The sequence below is a fragment of the Belonocnema kinseyi genome, chromosome 9, assembly GCF_010883055.1.
Source record: "Belonocnema kinseyi isolate 2016_QV_RU_SX_M_011 chromosome 9, B_treatae_v1, whole genome shotgun sequence".
NCBI classification, from domain to species: Eukaryota; Metazoa; Arthropoda; class Insecta; order Hymenoptera; family Cynipidae; genus Belonocnema; species Belonocnema kinseyi.
The window spans coordinates 54990932-54993952 of NC_046665.1; the positions used below are offsets into that span (position 1 = coordinate 54990932).

At 22.2% G+C, this 3021-nt stretch overlaps 2 protein-coding genes across 4 annotated transcripts in view; one reads left to right on the plus strand and one right to left on the minus strand.

The window, feature by feature from the left end:
- The window catches only part of LOC117179431 (ankyrin repeat domain-containing protein 39-like), a 51194-nt gene that overhangs the window by 34704 nt on the left and 13469 nt on the right, over positions 1-3021 (plus strand). Inside the window, exon 4 of one of the 3 annotated variants that reach the window (XM_033371211.1) lies at positions 863-1012. The exons of the other annotated variants lie outside the window; for them this stretch is intronic. Coding sequence (XP_033227102.1) covers positions 863-885 — 23 coding nt within the window. The 3' untranslated portion in view covers positions 886-1012. Of the gene's footprint in view, positions 1-862; positions 1013-3021 lie in introns of those variants that run through there. 3 annotated transcript variants of the gene reach the window in all.
- Positions 1-3021, minus strand: part of LOC117179432 — a 15476-nt gene that overhangs the window by 6054 nt on the left and 6401 nt on the right. The gene's annotated exons all lie outside the window — the stretch shown is intronic.

The window sequence follows — 3021 nt, forward strand, 5'->3', positions numbered from 1 at the left end:
GAGCTCCAAGGAGATTATGTTGAAAAATAAAAAAAAATTTACCCAAAAAAAATTGTTTTTATACTTCATTCTAAGGACTTATTGAACTACCCTCGTAAGATTCGACTTCTTAGCTTGAAAGCTCAACTCTTTTGTTAAACATTCGTCTCTTTTGGTAGAAAATCGTTTTTGGTTGAAAATTCAAATTATTTCCTTATTCCCCTGTTTTGAGAGCCTTTTGGAATTTGAAGTCTGATATGGATAAAAAATTTTATTTTTTACAATTAGAAAATTTGTGTGTGCATTATTAATATTTTAAATTTAGAAGCATCTTATTTTTAAATTCAATGTTTAATCAAAATTCCCTGTTATTGTTCATATAGATTTACAAATTTAATTATTAACAGTTGGAAAATTGATCAATTTAAAATCTTTTGAATTTAGAACTATTTTAATTTTTAATCAAAATTCTTTATTTTATGCATCTAGCATTAAAAAATTCATTTTTTAAAGGTTAAAAATGCATACATTTTAATTATTTTAAATTTAAAATAATTTTTAATTAAATTTCTCAACAGGGAAATCTTTTGAATTTAGAAGCATTTATATTTTAAAAGCATTTTTTTTTAAATCAAAATTCTTTGCATTATTCATCTAAGTTAAAAAATTTCATTCTTTACAGTCTGAAAATGTATAAATTCTAAATATTTTAATTTTGAAGGATTTTAATTTAAAATTAAAATTCTGTGCCTATTACTCATGTAGATTTAAAAGTGGTATTCTTTACAGTTTGAAAATGTAAACAATTTTAATGTTTAAATTTAGAAGCATTTTAATTTAAAATCCAGGGCAGCATTATGAACTGGTGTGTTTGTCATTTTAGAACTGAAAGACCACGAAGTTTAAGAATTCTATTAAATGTCTGAGGAAGAAATCTGCAAAATGTCTGGAAAGCTAATAAATATCGGTAACGAGACTTACTATTACACTGCTGTGAAGGGATCTCCCTTTGGAACCGACTGTACAGTTTTTGGCTTATCTGAAGATGAAGTAGTGGCTTTGTCAAAACGGTTCCCCAACTCTGGAGCGGACGTCATAAACGGCGTTATGATCAAAGGTTCTTATCCAAAAATTTTATTCATTTTTTTCTAACCAATATTGTGAACATTTCTTCTTTTTACTACAAATAGTGAAGAGTAGTTTTTCCATTTTCCTTATCAATCAGAAAATCACAAGCTTGATCACGACTTCAGAATTATTTTTACATTTTATTTTATTTTTCACCGTATTATTTGTAAACTAACAATCGAGTTTGTACGCTTTAGATTCATAAATGTTAAATTTTAATTATTTAGTTTTAAAAATAGTGTTTTTTAATTTTATTTATCAATCTAAAAATTAAAAGTTTTTACCAGCGACTTCAGAGATTAAAAAAAATATATATTTCTATTTTTCACATTTATTTTCAAACTTTTTTTTATATTAAATTGTTGTAACTTCAAATAATTTCACATTTTTTCATTTACAGAAAGTCAATTTTCATTTTTATCAAGAAATATTTCAACTATAATAGCTCTGTTTTTTAAAGTATTTCTACAAATTTTGAACGACTTAAATTTTGTTATTAATCAATTTGGTAGGCTTTCAAATGAAAATGGTTAAAAATATAATTATTTAATGTTTTTAATAATTCATAATTGTCAAATTTAAAATTATTTCATTCGGAAATTTTAATTTTTAATTTCACTTATCCATTTAAAAATCACAAGCATGTCTGTGACATCAGAATTGTGATCACTTTTTGTCTTATTTTTAATTTAAGGTGGGATGAAAATCTTGTATTTTTATTGCTTAACACTTAAAATTGTACAATTATTAATTTAAAATCGTTTTCTAAAGTTAGAATGTTATAATGTTAAATGTCAAATGTTAATGTGAAAGTTAAATAATGGCATAATGCTATAATAAAGTTAATAATAATAAACAATTTAAATTTTGAATAAACCAATTTGGTGCATCTATAATTAATATTTAAAAAATTTAAAGTTATTTAATATTTCATTTTACTTACATACCTATTTAAAAATCGCAAGCTTGGCAGCGATTTCAGAATTGTTTTCACTTTTTGTCTTATTTTACAACTTATTATTTAAAAACTTCTTCCACATTTTATTATTTATATATATATATATATATATAGCGACTTCAAAACGGATTTCACTTTTTATCTTATTTTAAAAATGATTAGGTTAGAACTTTCTTCATGTAAAATTGTTACTACTACACAAGTTCACATTTAAAAAATTTTTAAAGGTCAATTTTTAATTGCGATAGCAATCTTCAATGTTTATTGCTTGAAACTTAAAATTTCAAAATTTTAAATTATGAATCTTTAAACTATAAACCTTTGTTTTATTGTAAAACCTTTTGGAAGTTTTAACTTTGAGTAATTTAAATTTTGAAGTAATTGATTTTATATGCTTTCAAGTCAAAATTTTGAACTTTTAAATTATTTAATTTAGAAATTGTAATTTTTCATTTTACTTGCCAATTTAAAAATCACAAAGTTGCCACGGACTTCATAATAAAAATTATGTTCCCTTATTTTCCATCTCTATTTAAATTTTTTTCATATTAAATTGTTGTAACTTGAAATAATTTCAAATAATTTCATTTTAAGCTGCTAATTTTTAATTGTGATAAAAATCGTCAACTTTCAATGCTAATAACTTTACATTTTTAATAAAAAAATCTTGCAACTATAAAATCTTGATTTTTTAAATTAAAATTCGAATTAATCAATTTTATACGATTTCAGTTCAAAAATTTGACCTATTCTTGAATATAAAATATTCAAAATCGTATAATTTTAAAGACAAATGCAAACATTTTGAATTTCAAACTTTACGTTTGAATTTTTGGGCAATTTTAATTTTGAGCTTTTAGAGTTGAATCATTTAAAATTGAAAGGTTTTAAAATTAAATTATTAAAAATTAAAACTTTTTAAAATGTTTATATTTATTTCCAGTTTATATAATTTC